Consider the following 16,882-nt stretch of genomic DNA (forward strand, 5'->3'; position numbering starts at 1 on the left):
GTCACTGACACAGCCACACAAAGCCCAGTCCCCACACACCTGTTCAAAACTGACCCCTTCACTCGCCTTGTTGATATTATAACTCTGACTTGTATTTCTTACCGGAATGTAATAGATGCCCATCTTGGGGGTTTCATTGGCAGTGAAAAGCATTCCTAAAAATAAACACACGGGGGAAAGTAAACACACGGGGAAGTAAACACCAGGGGCAGTACCCTTCTCTACTCAGGGTCTCATTCCGAAAGGCCTGCGGTGCTCACTGTGCAGCGTCCAGCAGAAGCACCACGCCTGGAAGCCAGGCTCCCCTGGAGCAGGTCCTGGCTTCAGCTGCTGCCCCTCCTCGACACAGGACCTCAATCTTCAGAACAGCAACTCCCCCATCTGGGAAACACCAGGCTGTGCTAGCTAAATTCACAACAAGTTCTCACCATGAGGTGCTTAGAGTTACACCAAGTTTAGCAAAATGCTTAGTTTCAAACAGATGAATTAAAGGTAGTTTGGTGTACTATTTTATTAGAGTAATAATGAGGAATTAAGAAAAACTTCTTTCTGTAAATTAGAAAGAATGATTGGTTTAGTCTCTGAGGGCTCAGCACTGTCAGCAAGCACGACTGAAGGAAGGCCAGTTTTCTGGAATTCCGTAAATGACTCTCCGTAACACTAGTAGCAGTGACTACCTAAAGAGCCATTATTCTTTGGCTCTAGACTATTTGATACCAGGGTATTCAGATGTCTCAGTTTTGTTATCTTTTCTCTTCTACTTTTCAACACATCCCTCACCTCCCAAGTTTTCTGGGGGGCAGCTCCCCAATGTGGTGAGACACACCTGCTGAGCCTCCTCGTAGCCTCGGTTCCAGACTGCTGCACTCTAAAACTGAACTCAGCAAACACTGGGCTGGTCCAGGATAATATACTGAGCACTCTCACATAGAGTATCTCAGCAAACACACAACTCTCTAAAAAAGAAACATCATCTAGTCCTTTACCAGAAACACTTGAGGAGCACAGAAGCACTGCCTTGAACAGCTCAGGCTCTGAGAACAAAACTGCACCACAGGTACAGCAGGGATGGGATCCCCCTGTGTAAACTCCTGACTGAAGTGAGCACGTGATTTCCATGAGTTCAGAGGACGCTGCTGTAGGATAAAAAGCTACTTTACGTTTAACAGCATGCGTGGTCTCCGACAGCCCTGTAAAAAAGGCAAGAAAGCTGAGGCTGGGATATTGGTGTAATTATTAACCCTGAAGTAGGTCTTTCTTGAGCCCAAAGCCCATCTTTTGTCTCTGCCAATGGTTTCTCAAACCAATGATCCTTCTTCCAGAGGTCTGGAAGGGACTCAGACACACGTAAGCTTTCTAAGCTTCCTGTGTCATGAATCTGATGCACATCAATGTCACAGAGTCCCACTGCCTCTGTAAGTGCCCTGACCTGCACAGAGCAGCTGCTTGACACATGAGAACCGCACAGAGGGCTGAATAAGCAAGAAGAGCGAGGCGGTAAAAAGAACCAGAAAGGCAGAATCATTTCTCAATATCCTGAGCACCTTACTACTAGAAAAACATTCCAAAACAATCACCATGATTAGGCTTTAATTACTCCAAAATGAGTAAGTGAGCAGATAAAGAAACAAGGAGGTTTTAGCTTTTCAAAAATATGATTAAGCTCATAGTGATTAAGCATAAAACATATGGAGTGGCGCGGAGGGTGAAAGGTGTGGCAAAGCAAGAAAAAGCAAAGCCTGTGAATCAACCACGCTCAGGCCCAAGCCACTGAGAAGAGGTGAGGGACTCATCTGCCCGCGCCTGCCGTCGCACAGAGCCCCGCACTGATTGGGCCAGCTGGTTTATGTCTGATGACTCTTGTAAGTTATCTGACAATACAATGTTCCTCTGTCCAAAATGTCACTTCTAAAAATCTAAGAAAACCATACTTGGTAATAGAGATTCCTGCTAACAAGCGAACCAGCCTCATCCTTACCAATTCGGGGACGGTCAGCTAGCTGCAGACTGACCTCAGCCTGTAGCAGTCTTGCATCATTTTCATCAAAATATTTAAACCTAAACTTCAGCCTTTAGACCTCCCTGTCATTTTAGATAAAAACAGAGCTGGAGGATCTAGTTAAACAACATCTTGAGAATCAATCATACATGTCCAGGAGGGGGACGTTCTACAAGACTGCTGGCCTGATCTCAGAAAGGTCAATGTCATGGAAAAGGGAAAAAGAGATGGAGGAATGATCTGGAGTGAGGTTCTCTCACTACTCTCCGCCACTCTTCAGACTGTCACTCCCTCTCCAGCCAATCCCACTCCTCGACCCTGTCCTAACCTCAGTTCACCTGCTTCATTCACTTCACACTGAGCCCAGATCCTTTATTTTATTTTGCAGTACTGGGAACTGAATTCAGGGCCTCGCAGAGGCCAGGCAAGTGCTTTACCACCAAGCTACCTTCCCAACCCACAGCCCCTATCACTTCAATAACCCAACTAGGGTTGCAGCATTTTCACCTGCAACGTATTTCTGAACTCTCCAGGATGCAACCACCTTCCCACTGTATAAGAGCCTTCAAACTCTCACAGGGGAAATGCAAATAACAAGATCCCTAGCTACTTCTCTCTCTCTTAACGTGTTAACCAGGATAAACCCATTTCAGAAAGATCCTAACCAAAGCCCTGCCACACACCAGCAGGGTAACCAGTCCTGGCAAATTATCCAATTGCTTTGATCTAAGAGGTAAGAAAAAACAGACAAAAAGAAAAAGCCAGGTGCATAATGGCACATAGCTATAATCCCAAAATTTGGGAGGCTAAGACAGGAGGATCACAAGTTTGAGGCCAGCCTCAGCAACTTAGCAAAACCCTAAACTTAGTGAGATTCTGTCTCAAAATTAAAAAATAAAAAGCACTGGGAATGTAGCTCAGTGGTAAAGCGCCCTTGGGTTCAATCCCCAATACCCGCCCCACCAAAAAAAGAAAGAAAGAAAGACTATGGGTCACTGAATATGTAGGGTTATAAAAATAATAAATTTATATTACAGCATCCAGTATCCAGATTGACAGTATCATAGGATTCAATTAAGTCTCAGTTCTTCCTTTCCTGTTCCAACCTCTGTGATACCTATACTTTCTGATCAATGCTCACTGAAACTCTCATGCCTAAAGTTCTTCTGAGCTTCAAAAATTTTAGTTTGTTCAGGGTTACTTGTCCACTCCTATGATGTTTTCTCTGCTGGCTCCTTCTCTCTCTAAACAATCCTCCTGTCTCACTCCAAACATTCCTCTTTGGTGATCTTACTCACTACTGCTTCTTCTGAGATAATCTCTATTTACATGCCTCAAAACTTTCTCTCTGCATACCTGTTCATCTCTGGATAGTTGCTACAGTACACCAGATGCAGCTCTTTGGTGAAGGTCTGTGGCCAATGCAGGGCTTGGTGCATGAGACACCTGGGAAGGATGTTAAGAACACATTTCTGGGCCCTATCAGTCAGTACAACTAGAAGACACAAAGGCTCTGCAGCTGAAAAGCTCTCCAGGTGACTTTGATGGGCCACCAGGTTTGAGACTCACCAGGCACTCCCATTGTCCCAATACCACCTACACTCAAATGTTAGAAAAGAACCCATAAACTTTCTCTCCACTTGCTGGCTCACCTGTCCTCCCTGTCTCAACTCCAAGCACCACTTCCTGTCATTTTAGTTTCAAACCAATCCACCTTTTACCAAAACAAGTGCTCTGATGACAGACAGACCCCAAGTCACTCAGCATGTCACTTCTAGACCTTCTCCACCTGTTCCCACCACAAGTCCTCCCAGAGTCACCACAACTCAGGTGTGAAGTCTCCCATCCCCACTGAGGCCCTAGGGGCCCCATCCTCCTTGTTATTCTTTCACAAAGATTATATACAATCCCTCAGTGGATCACCGACCCCGTCTCCCTCTAATTCAACCTCACTCACTGCACCAAACTCATGCCAAACAAAATCTCCTCTAAGGCTCTTCTCTTAGTACTCTGGGTAAAAAGTGTTCCCTCTGACGTGTGTCCACACATACATGACAGAACTCTTTGTGCTCTGCTATGTATACCTGCATTAGAATTATTTGTGTGTGCTCACACCTGGAATATACCACTTCAAGAGCAGAAATTGTTCTCATTCTTCTCTCATACCCCCAAAGTCTTCACATTGCCTTGAATGTATTGTTCAACATGGAAATCTATCATATTGTTTTCTGAACGGCACACAACAGAGAACAAACCCAAACCCCATGGCTTCATGAGCCATATGTGTATTATTAGGCAATTCCAGCCTCCTCCAGTCTCTAACCTCAATTTCCACCCACTATTACTAATCACATAAAAGAGTTAAGGAGCACACCAAAATAGCATTTCACCTGCCGCCTACCTAAATATTGTTACTAGTTTCTACTAATAGCTAGGTGGGATGAGGACTGAGTCATTAAAAGTACCTTCTTCTGAATCATGCATATCACTTCCTGTTCTTTATTCTTCCAAATAAAATACCCAATACCAAGTCAAACTCTATCTTAAGAAGTAAAATTAGTTTAAAGCTAAAAAATGTAAAGCCAACATTTGTCTCACCAAACATTGTGTGCTACATCATACGTACCTGAGTTGGGATACAGGCAAACATCATTAAGGTCATGTTCTGGTTCCAAGGAAGTAAATATTTTCCCCTAAAACAGTAAGCAAAGAAGGATTATTTAAATAGTTAAAGATAATTTTTAGCAATGTCACATAAAGAAAATGGAGATGTAACTCAACCACCTGCTGCTACATAAACAAAACAACCTAACTGAAGAAATCTATATTTAAAAAAATCTTAGAGAATTTGTGTATTAATTTATCAAATGTTCTCATTTTAGAGATGAAGAAATTGAAGCCCAAATTGGAGAGGTGACTTGTCCAAAAAAAGCCCCAGGGTTTTAAAGATGATACCTATATGTTGAAAAGGGGCAAAGTATAAAATAAATTGCACATCAACTTTACAAAAAATTTGCAACTTTACAAAAAATCTGTGACATATTCCCAACTTAATTTGTACTCAAAGAACCCAGAGGAGAACAGCCACCATGGTAAATGAGGACATCTGCCATTCCTACACTTCAAATTCAGGACACAGGGGACCAAGACAATGGATGTGAAATACAAAAGAAGTCTACAAATACATAAGGCCCGAGTTATTATGTAGATAAGGCCAAAATATTCCTATTTTAAATGTGAGGTAGTGTGCTATATTTAAAAAAGGAGGAAAGTAAAAAAAAAAACTGACAGAAGAAGGTGGGTGTGGAGAAGGGTGATGAGAAAGATAAACAAGGCAGGCAAGTCACGCAAAGCCAAGCAACCTGGGAGTTAGTCAAGAGGAAGTATTTAGTCACAAGAAACAAAAAATGCCAAAGTAAAATTTACTGTAGCAATTACAGTGTGACGGTTTGAAGTTTTAAGTTGCGATGCTGAAGAGCTCTGCCAGCTCTTGCAGCTATTAGTTTTTACTAGAAGACCAATATCTGGCCACACGAGTCCCCAGGGTGGGAGGGAGTGGCACTGCAGCCAGGCAAGGGGGTCACTTCAAGCTCCGTGAACAGCAGCAGCCAACAGTGACACTCACACAGCTCTCTCTCTCTTCCTTTCCAGGTTCCTAAGATAAAAAGGAAGTGGAAAGAAAGGAAGGGAAAGGAAACTATAACAGAAAAAGAAGGGGTACCAAAGTTACAGAAATCCACACTGTGGGAAACTCGACGCAGCTGAAGAGTCTGGGGAACACACGCTAATATCTAAATTGATAAGCTGCTGCCTTTAGGTAGGACAGAAGCCAGGCCAAAGTAACTTCCTCAGCATCAGTATGTATGGATTTTTTAAAATAAAAACATATGCATTTATAGTAATTAAAAAAGTGTTTTATTTCATTCATTCATTCATTCAGGGGCTCTTTACCACTGAGAGACAGTCCCAGCCCTTTTTGTTTTTTATTTTTGAGACAGAGTCTGGCTAAGTTGCTGAGGTTGACCTTGAACTTGCAATCCTCCTGCCTTAGCATCCTGAGCCCCTGGGATGCCACCCTACTGCAAGAATAGTGTTTTTAACACTGAAGAAGTTTGGACTGCCAAAAAAGCAGCAGAGAAAATCCTGATCTAAGACACGCTGAATCTTCCTGAGAAAGCAAACCTCCTGCAAACTCAAAGCCCACAGTGCACACAGCTCAACTGATTCCTGGGCACTTATCAGGGTAATTGTCCCTGAGTCACTTCAAGAGTCACAAGGAACTCACAGAACTAGGGCTCAAGAAGCAAACCCCCTAAGAACAGCTCTAAACTTCCAGAGCAAATGCAGAGGGGGAAAAAAGGTAAGTAAGTTCAACACTTCAGGAGTCAAAAAGTGGAACTTAAAAACCAAAGTAATGGTCTGAAAACTAGAGACAAGGGAACAAGATGACAGAGCTGAGCTCTGCAGCTTCCTGTGAGACCAGCAGCTACCTCTGGGTGATTAATGCAGAGGCCGTGGGCCTTCCACCCACCCTCATCTCAGGGATAATTTGTTTTTTAAACTACGGATGCTATTTTGCGGTTATTATGTTATTTTAAAAAACAAATTTAAGATTATAGGTTTCTAATTAATTAAATGCAAAAAAAAAACTAATAGACTGAATACATTTTTTCCCTGACTTACTTGATAAACTTACCTTCTACTATTTAAAATGAAAAAAGCAGGGGCTGGGACTGTGGCTCAGAGGGAAAGTGCTTGCCTCACATGTGTGAGGCTCTGGGTTTGGTCCTCAGCACCATATAAAAATAAAACAAAGATATTGTGTCCACCTATAACTAAAAATAATTTTTTAAGTAAAATTAAATAAATAAATACAATGAAAAAAGCAGAAGGGGGTTAAAGCCAGTTATACTGAATTTTATTATTTTTTAAATAACACTAAGAACCAAGGGAAGGGATATCAAAATATTCAAGAGAAAATATTATTTTTTAAGAAAAATATTGTTAAAAATCGTTATAAAGGTGCCGCCTCTAAAAATCCACCTGTTCAAGGTGGGAAACGTATAAAACTGGGATTTACAATAACACTGACATGGAAAGATAACTCATGGTCCATGAAGATCCTTCCTTGGGTGGTGACAAAGGCTTAGGATCTCAGGTATAGACTTTTTAAAACAATGATTTTCTATCCACCTAACTCAACATCAAAAATGCACCCCAGGACTAGCAACCCTGGAAAACCTCAGGAGAAGGTGCAAGCACGACTGCTCCTCTTAAGCACAGACATCACATAAGCACCTGGCCTCCTCCTAGGGCTCCCATGTGGATCCTCATAATCTCCTGCTCAGGAACCCACATCATTCAAAAGAGGCAATGGGAGCACAAGAGCATTGGGAACACACACAAATAAAAACGGGAGTAATTCCAACAAAAAAATACATACTGAGTTCTTATTCCACATTTTGATAATTCGAGAGTCTGCAGACAAAATCAGATCTAATGACTCTTGGAAATGAACTGACTTAATGGGTAGACCATACTGGTGATCTTTAACTAGCAGTGGCTTATCAGAGCGAAGATCATATAATAAAACCTGAAAGAAAAAAAACAAGTTACTTTTGTTGCAACAAACTAAACCATTTACCTTAGAAAGAAACATATGGAAGTTAGAATGATAGCCATTTGTTTGTTTCATTACCGTTTCATGAACACAATCAACACCCTTACTCAGAGTCCTAACATTACCAGCAATAATCTAGTGAAGTCTTTTAAATTACCCTTAGAATGTATAGTTTATGAATTCAAAACTGAGAGACATTTTTTACATACACTAAGCTTGAAAACTTCTGATCTATACTAAGAAAGAAATAACTGGAAGTCCATAATTATTTTTTTCATTTGTTAATTCAACAAATATACACACTGAGGGCCTACTATGTCCAACTGCTGCTATCGCAATTGATGTGTGAATGAAAGACATAATGAAACAGGCCTGGGAGGTTAAGGCCGACAGTGGCAGCATGGCACAACTTCGGTAGCAGGGAAATCTCTTCTAACCCCTGTTGTTAGAGGCAAGGGGGCCTAGGGAAGGTAGAATCTCAGTCCTGGGTGACAGGCCCCCTCTAGCACAGGATGATAGAGGCAGTATCTATTAAAGGTGGGTTTCAGGTCTCTTGTGGACTTAAAGAAAACTTCCAAGCATGTGGGCTCTGCCTTCAAGGAAAGACAGACCTCAGAGTAGCCCTGCTGATGGAGGTTCTGAGGGTCTCACTGCAAGGGATATGGCTAACAGTGCTATGTGACCAAAAGGTCCCTTGCATACACAAATCTTGAAAGTATCTCCTGACCACATTTCCTGTTTGCAGGAATTCTCAGGTCCTTTGACATGTGTTTAAACCCACTATGAATTTCCAAGAATAGGAGCAGGGCAAAATTCTATATTTCCATTTCTTGACCACAGATCTCTGTTCCACACTCTCTGGAAAATGCCATTCCAAACCCCTACCAAGAAAACCCCTGGGCCCTCCCGGCCAAATTACAGTGTTACATTGTGTGCAGGTTCTGACAGACATGCATGGGACAGCAAATTCCACCATTATGTACAATTACAACGCACCAACAGAAGAATATGGGGGGAAGTGCCTGTGCCCACCCCACTGTTATCTCTAACTCCACAGTACTCAGACAACGCACAGGGGAAATATTTCTTCTTTTGTTTTGTTTTGTAGTATTAGGGATTAAACTCGGGGTCTCATGCATGGTAGACAAGTATTCTACCAGTGAGCCACACCCCACCAGCCTCCTCCCCCACACACACACCTTTTTTTTAAAATTAGAGCATTGTTTGTACATGCTAGCTGGGTTCATTTTGACAAAATTATACATGCACAAAATCCCACATCCCTTTTAAGTTTTTGAGATGGGGTCTCACTAAGTTACCCAGGCTGGCCTTAAACTTGTGATCATCCTGCCTCAGTCTCCTGAGTAGCTGGAATTACAAACATGTGCATCATGCTTGGTTAAGTCAAGCTTTCCTCAGGTATTAGAAGAATCCAGCATTCTGGAGTATCCTCACCACTCAGGCCAAACTTTAATGTCCCATTCTGTGTTCCCACAGTATGATTCTCCTGACACATGCTTCTGAAAGACAAACTTCCATATGACATTTCAACTTAAACATTATTTACCTGCCCTGTAGATGTTCCAACTGCCATGGTCAAAGCACCATTAAATTTCAAAGCAGAGATGGTTGGTAAACTGTTTATCCTGAAAGGCAAAATATTCATGTTCCATGAATATACTGTCAAACCTCTTTCTAAGTAACAAAGTCATTGCTAAACTTCACTTCAACTCTAATAGGGAGCTGGGCACAGTGGTGCACACCTATAACCCCAGCAACTCAGGAGGCTGAGGCAAGAGGATAGCAACTTCAAGGCCAGCGTTAGAAACTTACCCAGACCCTTTCTCAAAAAATAAAAAGGGATGGGGATGGAATTCAGTGATAAGAGTACCTCCAAGTTCAATCCCAGTACCAAAAAAAATTCTAATGGGGAATTTCTAGCCTTTTGTTTGGAGGGTAAGTGCAGCCACACTTTTATAATCAAAATTTGAAATACATTTTACATACAAATGCAATCTATATTAACCTTCCATTTTAATTAAACCATGATAAGGTATTCTCAGAAAAAAATCTGTTTTTTACTTAAGGAGAAAACAATTTTATTTTTGGACTTGGGTATACACATTTTCATTTCATAATTTGCTACATCCAGGTAAAACAAAAGATTATCTCCAAATAAGGACCCTAGGATCTCTAAGAGTATCAAAGACATCTCTAGAATGCGCTTCTTACCCACCAACTGGGAATTTCTGCACAAAAAGCAATTATCCAAGTGCAAATAGTGACGGACACGACTCAGAAATGGACAAGGATTCCTGCTTTCCATGTCTGAGTGTCCTTGGCCCAGGTCCATCAGGCTGTGGCACTGAGCAACAGCTTTGCCTCTTCTGCCACCCAGAGCCTCAGCCTGGAACCGCCACGGAAGTGGCTATCAGAAGGAAGCCTGAGGCTTTGCCTCCTCTTCAAAGTGAACCTTGGAAAATTCTTTAGCACACTGATACTTTTTTTTCTACTTACTCAAACTTTGTTTCTTATTAAAATTTTGCCATTGTCTTCATAAAAAGTACTACAGAATTATTGTATTTTGCAATTTTTGTGGTGAATGAGAACTTTGGTCCATTATATAAAACAGGATATTGCTGATGAACACCAAAGTCACTGATCTTTGTTCACTTACTTTGTAACCAATTTATTTATCTTTCATATTAATTAATTCTCACAGGTTTTCAGTTGATTCTGTTGGGCTTCTCAGGCAGACAACAATTTCTCCTGCAAATAATGATCTCCTGCCGCCCCATGCATATTTACGCTTTTTTCTTTCTTTCTGTATGGACTCTACCTTCCAGAACTTGTTAAATAATGGAAGTGGTGGCTTACAAGGTTTGTAGGAAAAAAATAAAATCAAGCAATTAAAAAACAAAAATAAAAACACCTAAAACTGAATCAGTAAGAAAACTACTTTTAACATTTTCGTATACCTCCAGATTTTTTCTTCTGGCTGTACACATGTTCATCGTTCTTCTTACACAAATGTGAAAAAATTCTACAGGCAACTGTGATTTACTTTCCCACTGCACCATATACTTGAAGCATCCTTCCCTGTTAAGTATGCTTCTGAAACAATTCTTAAAAGGCTGAACAGTAAACATGCCATTGATGGATGCTTTTCATCTATAAATTCAATAACAGCAACTAGATCAAAAAACTATTGTTCTATATAGAAAGAACTTAGAATAATGCCCAGTAATATGTATTTGCTATTATTTCTACCAAGCTTTATTTCATCAATATCCTCTGGCTCTTTCTAACACTTTAAAATTAGTAACAAGAAAGCAAGCTGTGGCAGCCATACCTGTAGTCCCGGCTACTAAGGAGACTGAGGCAAGAGGATTGTTAGAGCCTAGAAATTTGAGGCCAACCTGGGCAACATATAAAAACCCATCTCTAAAAAAAGAGAGAGATGTTAGTAACTGCGCTATGGTGGACGCCCTGGGCTGAGGAGATGGGAGAGTGAGCAAGTGAGCAGACATTTAAATGGATACTAGGTTTTCTGTAAAGACAATTTAGCAACATATCAAATGGCTTAAAAATATGCTGTTAAACTCAGCATATTTCAGATTCTAGATATTTTCCCTCAGAAAATAATTACCAAATTATAAACACCCAGCTGATAGCAACAGTGGTCTGGTTACTTAAAGATATCTTCCTACACATACACAGGTCATTTTTACTTTCCTTTTTGTATTTCTAGAACTTTTTAATAATTTTTTTCACTAAGAATAAATTTTAAAATAACATTAAAAAAAATTCCATCATGACAGCTAAAAATACCCTACCTCTAAGACAAAAGAAGCCAGTAAAAAATGTTTGTGAATCAATATTCTATTTTTTTAAATAAATAGAATAAATACCCTCTTGTTTCTAAAGACCACAGTTAACAAAATATATTTGTTACAGGAATTGAACCCCAGGGTCTTGCACATGCTAGGCAAGTGTTCCACCCCAGAGTTATATCCCCCAACCCATCCCCCACCCCTTATAATTTTATTTTGAGACAGGGTCTCGCCAAGTCTCCCAGGTTGGCCAAACTTGTAATCTTCCTGCCTCAGCCTCCTGATTCGCTGGGATTACACATGTGCACCACCACCACTGCCCAGCAAGATTGTTTTTTTTTCACATCTCTTCCTTAGATTTTCTATAATGTTACCTCCATTGCAGTCACTACATTAAAAGAAGGAACAGTCTTAAGACAGATTACAACAACCTGTCTTTCTATATACTTTTTCCTAGATGTAACAATCAGAACTTATTCCAGAACCCAAGCCTCTATTCTACCTCAAGGAACAGTCAATGTTTAAGAGTGAGAGAAAATTAGTCTCTGCTTTCTAGGGAGTAGGTAAAGATCTTTAAGTTATAATCAATTTTTTTTTTTTTAAAGAGAGAGTGATAGAGGGAGAGAGAGAGAGAATTTTTTTTTAATATTTATTTTTTAGTTATTGGCGGACACAACATCTTTGTTGGTATGTGGTGCTGAGGATCGAACCCGGGCTGCACGCATGCCAGGCGAGCGCGCTACCGCTTGAGCCACATCCCCAGCCCCTATAATCAATTTTTTTACCTTCCAAAAATAAGCAGGTTTCTGATTTGCTTTCTTTCATGCCTGTATGATAAAATATTAATGTGCATTTTACACTGATTTATTCTATTAGTAAATATAGGAATGAATTTTCCAATTTAAAATTACTTAATATTTTGTATACCACACCAAAATTAATGAAGTTGTTTGTTTACTTTAATAAGACTCAATAAAAATCAGGACCAAAAAAAAATGTTTCTATGCTCACTTTAAATCTAATAATAAAAAAGGTGAAAAAATTTATTCTTTATTTCTCACATAGAGAAGAAATACATATTAGAAAGATACATCTTCCTAACTTTGTGATTCTTAAATTTTTTTCCCCCTAGGTCAAAGGTGTTTCACATGAACTGATATAAAAAATAAATAAATATATAAGTTCTTCACTCCCTTTCCACCCCAAAAAAGGAAAGTGCACAAAATTTTGTAATAATTCAGAGAGTTCACAGTCTTTATATTCTGGAGTCATCAAACACCCACATTCCATATTATATGACTATAAAACATATCTAAAATCTTACTGAACTGAAATGAGGATGAACTGGTAAAGGCACTAGAACCCAGAGAAAAGGCAATTTCTCAACTGACTGTGGCAACAAATCCCGTGTTAAGGATTTGCCCAAGAGTATTCTCTACACGAGTTCACACATGCACAGGACGACACCACTGCCACTCTGATGAGTGGGAAGAAACAAGGGCTTTTTCTTCTTATTTAATTCAAGTCTCTATTCTTTTGTGTTAGAGGTTTTTAACTCCAACTATGTACTCCTCTTCTAAATGTGTTTAGCGTAGGAATTAGACAAATACGAGCAAGAAAAAATTAAAACTTGCTTTCCTTCACCTTAGCATTCAAAGCACATCTTTTTGCCTGTTAACTGGAGTAGTACGTCCTTGGTCATACAGTAGAATCAGAATATAAATCTCTATAATACGCTAACAAATTCCACAGAACTAAGACGTCTGTGTAGTATTGAGAAAGGAATTCTATTTGGCTAGGCACAGTGGTGCATGCCTGGAATCTCAGCTACTCCAAAAGCTGAGGATCACATGATCGAGATCAGCATGGACAACTTGAACAACACCCTCAAAAAATTTTTTAAAGGCCCGAGGACACTCAGGACACTTGCCTACTATGTGCAAGGCCCTGGATTCAATCCCTAGAACTGAAAAGAAAGAAAGAAAAAAAAAAAAGGAAAGGGAATGGAAGGCAGAAGGAAAGAAAGGAGCAAAAAAGAAATTGTATCTGAATCAGCCACTTAGTCAGCTTTTACATGAGAGCATTTTTATGTAAAACAATTACAGTCACTACAATTTTTCCCTAAAGAGTTTAATCCTGTAGCAATTTATTGTAATTTCATATTGATACATTTGCTTAAATCAGAAGGTTCTTATTAATTATATCAAATTAACTTCTACTCACTCTGAATCTGCTGTGACACTATTTAACGCACAGTCTAACAGGCCGACTCTATTTCGAGTTCTTGGGTCCCAGCACTCCACTCGACCCTACACAAATGAAAGCCAATTTTAAATGAAAGTTACTACTACAAGAATTTTAAACACATTCAAAATAAGATTTATTAACACTGATTATCTCATGGGAAATAAAAATTTAACTTTTTACTTTATGCCCTTTTTAGTACTGTTTAAATATTATTTCATGAGCTGATTTCCTTTTTTAATTAAGGAAAAAACTGGTCATAAGTTATCTCTAGATTATGGGATTTAGTATCTGGAAGGTATAGAAGTATACATTTTTTGTTATATACCTCTGATATATGTGCATCTTTTTAAACTCTTGAGTATTTCTCATTATCCCAATGAAAAAATGCAAATCTGGGGGGAGGGGGGATATATACATACATACATACATATATATATATATATGTATGTATATATCCCCCCCCCCCAGTACAGGGAATTGAATTGAAACTAGGAGCACTCTGCCACTGAGTTACATCCAAGTCCTATTTACTGCTAAGTTGCTCAGGCTGGCCTCAAACTTGCAATCCTCCTGCCTCAGTCTCCCAAGTCACTGAGATTACAGGTGTGCACCACCATGCCCAGATATCTAGAAAAATTCTTGACAAACATGAAGCACCCTGATTCAAAGTTACTGTAGTTTAAAAGTACAGTGTGTGTTCGATATTTGTTGAATGCTACTAGATAACACATGACACCATTCTATATACTTTTCTAGTTTATGTTGTTTTTATATAGGTTATTTCATATGAATGTCATCCAGACTTCTGAAGAGTTGCTAAGGTAAGTACAGTCACATATTGCTTAATGATGGGGATACAATCTGAGACCCACATCACTGGGGAATTTTATCCTTATATAAACATTATAGTTTATGCTAACACAAAGACAGCTACAGCATCGCTGGGACATAGCCCATAGAGTCCATCATTGACACAAATGTCATTAAGCAGCTTGTGACTGTATTACTGTCTCAGCAATGAAGAAACTCAAGTCTTAGGAAAAACAACTAATTCACAGACATGAAGCCATCTAATAAATGAGAGTTGAGATTCCAAAAAATATTGCCTCCCATAAAAAACAGCGTAGCTGTCTGCAGTGCTCCTCTTGGGCCAGCAATCCCAGGGCAGTGGCAGGTTGGACTTAGCTATCTACACCTTCCCTCAAGTACCCAGAACAGTCTCTGTGGCACCCACTCTGATGCATGCATGACCAGAACAGTCAACAGTTGTGGAGTAGCCATGTCTCTGTGTACAAAGGTCAATGTAATATGCAAACAGCAAACCAGGGCCATTACCTCATTATCATTCTGCTCTGAGGAATCAAGCAACTGTCTTTAAATAAAAATTCCATTCACAATCAAATGTGAAACAAATACTAAAAGAAATAAAGTCAGTGATTGGGCAAAGAGCAGGGATATGGGGGCAGGAAAGAAGGTTGAATGAGATGAACATCACTACCCTAGGTACATGTATGACCACACATATCGTGCAACTCTACACTGTGTATAACGAGAAATGAAAAGTTATGCTCCATTTGTTTACAATGAATTGAAATGCATTCCTCTGTCATGTATGACTAGAACAGAAAAAAAAAAGGAGAAATGGAAAAAGAAATAAGGTCAGCACATGCTTACCTCAACTGTTCCTGTGGCAAACAAGCCATGCACTGAATTTATGTCACAAACATTGTTCTCCCTAAAACAGTAAAGCAATAAGGAAGAAAATACTAGTTAGCATCTATTTTTGAGAAAAGAGGTATTCAATAAACTTTCTAAATAAACATTTAATACAAATTCCACGGAGACAGAAGATGTGCATATTCTCTCATCACCTGCAAGTGAAAAATGAAGGAGTTAAGCCTGGGCTAGCAGCCACCAGAGCTTCCAGTCCCCAAGGTAACAGGTAACACCCTGCTTACCCGGTGACAGACAAGACAGGCTTTCCTTCTGAAACACTATTCCACCATCTAGAAAAGAAAGGGTCATTCTGCTTTCTTCCAAGGCAAGTCTCAGGAACACAGGCTATCACTACAGCAATCTTGAGACCCGAGTATGCTGATCTAAGCCTCATTTTCATTCTCTATCAAGTAGATATTTCACCTACCTCACTGGATTGTTGTGAGGACTAAATGAAAGTGACTGCAAAGTGTTCAGCAATATACATAGTATGAAGACACACAATACACCAGCTTTTATTATAATAAACAGGAAATCATGAAACTAAAGAGCAGGTAACGTTTTGTTATGCAATAATGTATTGTGCAGCTATAAGCTTTTTTAAAAAAGAAAATAAAAGCACACCAGGCATGGTGGCACAAGACTATAATTCCAGCAATGCCTATAATCCCAGCAACTTGGGAGGTTGAAGCATCAGGATAGCTGGTTCAAAGACAGCCTGGAAAATTTAGCAAGCCTGTCTCAAAATAAAAAATAAAAAGGGCTGGATATGTAGCTTACTGGTAGAGAGCCCTAGGTTCAAGAAAGAAAAGCAATTCAGGCCAACATGGAACAAGTTTACTTGTTTTCATAAATCACTGTATACTCTTCTAATCTTTAAAAATATTCTCAAAGCAATAAGACAAATTCAACAGGTTCTTCCTTCACACAAATGAGAAACAATCCAGCTCCTATCCTGAACTCACTATCTGGCCTTGGGCAAACCACTAACTCCTCTGATACTAGGCTGCTCTCTCTGTAAAGTGAAGACACTGGGACCTACTACAATATCTGATGTCAGTTTAAAATGAGCCGATATAAGTAAAATGGCAGAATAATGCCTGGCATGTGGTGTTTTCATTCTCATGGTTATTTATTATTCAATAAGATGATAACAATAAGTTCATTCCTAAAGAATTTCTCTTTGAATAAAATGTAAGTGTAGCTTATAGTGTATGATAAAAGGAAAAATTTTAAAATCTCAAATGTCTGCTAATAACATAAAAAATAAAAATTTAAAAAATTATACAATAATCAAAATTTTCCAAGTGAGAAAATGTAGAACAAAACCAAATCATAAATGAAAACTTAACACTGCAAATAAAAACATTAAGCTGAGTGTTTCTGTTTTGTTGTTGTTGAGCTCGGGGGATTAATTCAGGGCTTCATGCATGTGACCCAAGTAGGAAGCCAATGAGCCTTATCCCC

At 39.5% G+C, this 16,882-nt stretch overlaps 1 protein-coding gene across 1 annotated transcript in view; it reads right to left on the reverse strand.

Moving 5' to 3' along the window:
* Positions 1-16,882, reverse strand: part of Nol10 (nucleolar protein 10) — an 89,321-nt gene that overhangs the window by 58,954 nt on the left and 13,485 nt on the right. Inside the window, exons 8-13 of the mRNA XM_026394503.2 lie at positions 15,374-15,434; positions 13,676-13,761; positions 9,187-9,265; positions 7,443-7,592; positions 4,626-4,692; positions 103-155 (exon numbers count right to left, since the gene is read on the reverse strand). Of these exons, the coding sequence (XP_026250288.2) occupies positions 103-155; positions 4,626-4,692; positions 7,443-7,592; positions 9,187-9,265; positions 13,676-13,761; positions 15,374-15,434 (496 nt within the window). The remainder of the gene's footprint in view (positions 1-102; positions 156-4,625; positions 4,693-7,442; positions 7,593-9,186; positions 9,266-13,675; positions 13,762-15,373; positions 15,435-16,882) is intronic.

Source organism: Urocitellus parryii, chromosome 12 (assembly GCF_045843805.1).
Source record: "Urocitellus parryii isolate mUroPar1 chromosome 12, mUroPar1.hap1, whole genome shotgun sequence".
In the NCBI taxonomy this organism is placed as follows: domain Eukaryota; kingdom Metazoa; phylum Chordata; class Mammalia; order Rodentia; family Sciuridae; genus Urocitellus; species Urocitellus parryii.